This window comes from Pteropus vampyrus, unplaced genomic scaffold, assembly GCF_000151845.1.
Source record: "Pteropus vampyrus isolate Shadow unplaced genomic scaffold, Pvam_2.0 Scaffold247, whole genome shotgun sequence".
NCBI lineage: Eukaryota > Metazoa > Chordata > Mammalia > Chiroptera > Pteropodidae > Pteropus > Pteropus vampyrus.
The window spans coordinates 468859-471981 of record NW_011889028.1 but is presented as its reverse complement, the minus strand read 5'-3'; the positions used below and the strand labels follow the sequence as shown (position 1 = coordinate 471981).

The following is a 3123-nucleotide window of genomic DNA, read 5'->3' as shown; positions in this document are numbered from 1 at the left end:
GAAAGGGGTCACGCCCTGCCGGGCTGCTCGCCTAAAAGTCATTCGGGGTCTCCTGATCCAGAACACACCCACGTGTATGACATTGTTAAAGCCAGCTCATCAGTTCTTTAGATGTATCACACTGGAAAGGTCACTCATTTTTAAAATCAATTGAAAAAAACTTCCATTACTTGTCACGATGCTAAGGATCACTTTTTATGTAAAGCATTACTTTAAGTTAGGGGAACTGTTCAAGACAGTTTGTTCAAGGGCACTTAACATTGTTTTTGGTAGAAACGATGGACAGCGGTCTCTGAGAGCCTGCTGCGGAGTGAAGCTGTTTTCCCGTGTGTTCGTCAGGGCCACATTGTAGCCTGGCGGTTGTCCCGTGCTTGTTTTAGTATCTGTGGCTCACGGGTATTGACTGAGCACGGGTATTGACTGAGCACTTGCTGTAAGGCGGGTGCCAGTCAAAATGCGCTGTGCATTAGCTCATTTACAGTTTATCCTGACAGGCGAGAGTAAACTAAGGGCTCATGGTAATGGACGGCCAAGCCCGTAGCACACCCCAGGAATCACGAGTGGGGGTCGCGAGGGCAGCGCTCGGCCCCAGGTCCTGCCGGGAGGGCTGCTGGGCTGGCCCGGCTTGAGGCCCCGTTTTACCGATCCCAGCAGCCCTTAAGGGAGGAGACGAAGAGGCCAAGGCCTTACTGCCCGCTCTCCTGACCCCAGAATCATGTGACGCTTTTTTTCTGAAATTCTTCAATTTATAGGACTTAGCTAGGTTCACTGTCCTCACCTGAATGAGGAAATTGTCTTGAGTTTTCACAAATCTCAAGAAGCCAGAGTCACACCGATCCCTCTCTCCTGTCCACGCAGTGGTGGGGTCAGGGATCCCCTCCCAACCCCCATAGCTTCTCCCCAAATTCGTGTTTATTCTCGATAATGCATGTTTTTTTCTGGGTCCAATTTATTGACCCCAATGCCCCTTCAGCACTTTGTTCTGGATGGTATGGTATTGGCTCGCTCTGGAGAGTGCCAACAGTGCCACATGCCCCCCTTCGGCCTCCATGTGACACACCGCTCCCTGTAGTGGACAGGAGGAGTGCACGGTTGGCCCCGCACGCGTGACGCCTGGGCGTGGCAGGGAGCCGGCCCCGGGCGTGGCCCTGGCCGAGGAGGCTGAGGAGGGGGCTCACAGGGGGAGCTGGGGCAGCGAGCTGGCACTGTTCTCTGTCACTGTGCACGTCACGGTCAGGGCGCCGTGTTGGGGACGCCGGGGCCCACGGACCTCTCACCACCAGCACCGTCCCTTCTCCAGCCCGTTTGGCCTGCGGCGCCTTCGAACTGGTTACAGCTATCCCACAGATGTAGATGGCGCTGTCATTGGCCGTCACCCTGTTGACTGTGAGGGAGACCTGGCTGTGTGCCAGATCTGTCCTCACCATGAACTTGTCCGCCTCGCTCTGGCACCCGTCCGAGCAGAGGCTCTCCAGCTGCTGCGCGCCGAGGCGGAACCACAGGCTGGTGGGCGGCTGGGAGGGACACCCCGTGGTGGAGAAGGAGCAGGGCACGGTCACGGCCCCCTGCGTGTAGTCCACCTCCAGGATGGGCGGCTGCGACACAGAGACCGTGCAGTTGCCCGCCGCACCTGTCGGGGGAGAGACGCGTGAGGGCCGGCTTCCCGCTCCCCGAACCCCCGCCCCCCGCGCCACCAGCCAGCACCCCCTCCAGAAGTGTGACGCCAGTGCTCCGCACTCCCGAACCCCGTGCTCGCCCACGTCACCTGCTGTTACGGGGACCGCCCCGGAGAGCGACTGGGGGACCAGCCTCGCAAGCACAGGCGGCCACAGCACTGGACCCATAGGTCCGGGTCCCGAGCCCGCCTGGCCGGCTGCCCGGACGCTTCCGGCCGGTCCCTCAGCCACACCTGGCCACCGGGGTGGGCTCGGGGCGGGGGAGGGTGGCAGCCCCTTGGGCTCAGCTCAGCTGTGGGAATTGGGTTTCGCCTCAGGGGCTCAGAGTTGCTGGGAATTCCTGGCACTTCACAGTTGTCCCCGTGGAAACACTGTGAAAGGCGCACGCACACCTGGGGACGCGCAGCCCGGGCTCCGTTACTGGCCAGAGGCCCAGCGAGCTGGCCCAGCCCGGCCGAGCAGATGCCATTTCTCCCTGCCACTTTGTCACCGCCTTGGGGTGCCCACAGCTTTTATCTTCTTCGACGAACAACTTTGTGACAAAGGACACAGACTTGAGTGGGGATCCCCAGCCCTGTGTTCTGTGCGTCTGTTCCCTCATCGGCCTGATGCGGTTCCTAAAAGGGCGGCCGACCTTTAACCTGTCCTTGGAGGTTGGCACCCCAGGGTAGAGCCCGTGTTTGCAGCCTTGGAGGTTGGCGCCCCCTCCTACTTCCCACTTCCGCCTGGTTGGCCCAGGGGGAGCTGCCCCCCCCCCCCCGACTGGCTGCTTTCTGTGGGAGTTTGGACTTGGGAGGAAGCGTCTGTTTCTCCCCTAAGCCAGTTAAACAACAGCTCAGCAAAAAAAGGAAGTTTGGAGAACATGTCACACCACAACCTGCTCCTGTGAAATTTTTCTCTTAAGAACTCTCACACTCTGTAGAGTTTGTTTTTTTTTAAACACAGTACCCTCCGAAAGATTGAAAGTTTATCTCATCGATGGAAGGCATAAAAAAAGATCACTTTACTGTTTTTAAAAAACAAACTGAAAAATAAATGGAAAGCGAATTTTTGACAGTTCACAAAAGCCTCTTATGGACCATTTCCCACTCAGGAGCCAGCGCGGTGAGCCCGCTCCGCTGCCGCCCGCTTCGGCCCGTCTCCGTCCCTGTCCCCTCACCGGCTCCTTCACTTCCTCATCATTTTAGGGCGGGTCCCAGACTACCTGTCTGCACGCTTTTCTGGACATAGCTTTAAAAGATCAGGACCCTTCTTTAAAATAACACCAGTTAAAAGTTTACAAAAGTAATATATACTCATTAGAAAAAATAAGAGTATTATGAAAGTCGAAGCAAGAAATCACTCAGAGTCCTTTTGCTCCACAGAAATCACTGTTAACACTTTGACTTATTTTTTTACAGATGAGAAAATTCATTGTAAGAGCTTTTGCCCCCTTCCCTGCCCTATG

At 56.4% G+C, this 3123-nt stretch overlaps 2 protein-coding genes across 2 annotated transcripts in view; one reads left to right on the top strand and one right to left on the bottom strand.

Annotated features, from left to right (window-relative positions):
- IGSF6 (immunoglobulin superfamily member 6) overlaps positions 1-1853 on the bottom strand; it is a 5774-nt gene extending 3921 nt beyond the window's left edge. The window contains exon 1 of the mRNA XM_023520100.1: positions 1271-1853. Within this exon, the coding sequence (XP_023375868.1) occupies positions 1271-1844 (574 nt within the window). The 5' untranslated portion in view covers positions 1845-1853. The remainder of the gene's footprint in view (positions 1-1270) is intronic.
- METTL9 (methyltransferase like 9) overlaps positions 1-3123 on the top strand; it is a 21575-nt gene that overhangs the window by 15160 nt on the left and 3292 nt on the right. The window lies entirely within an intron of this gene.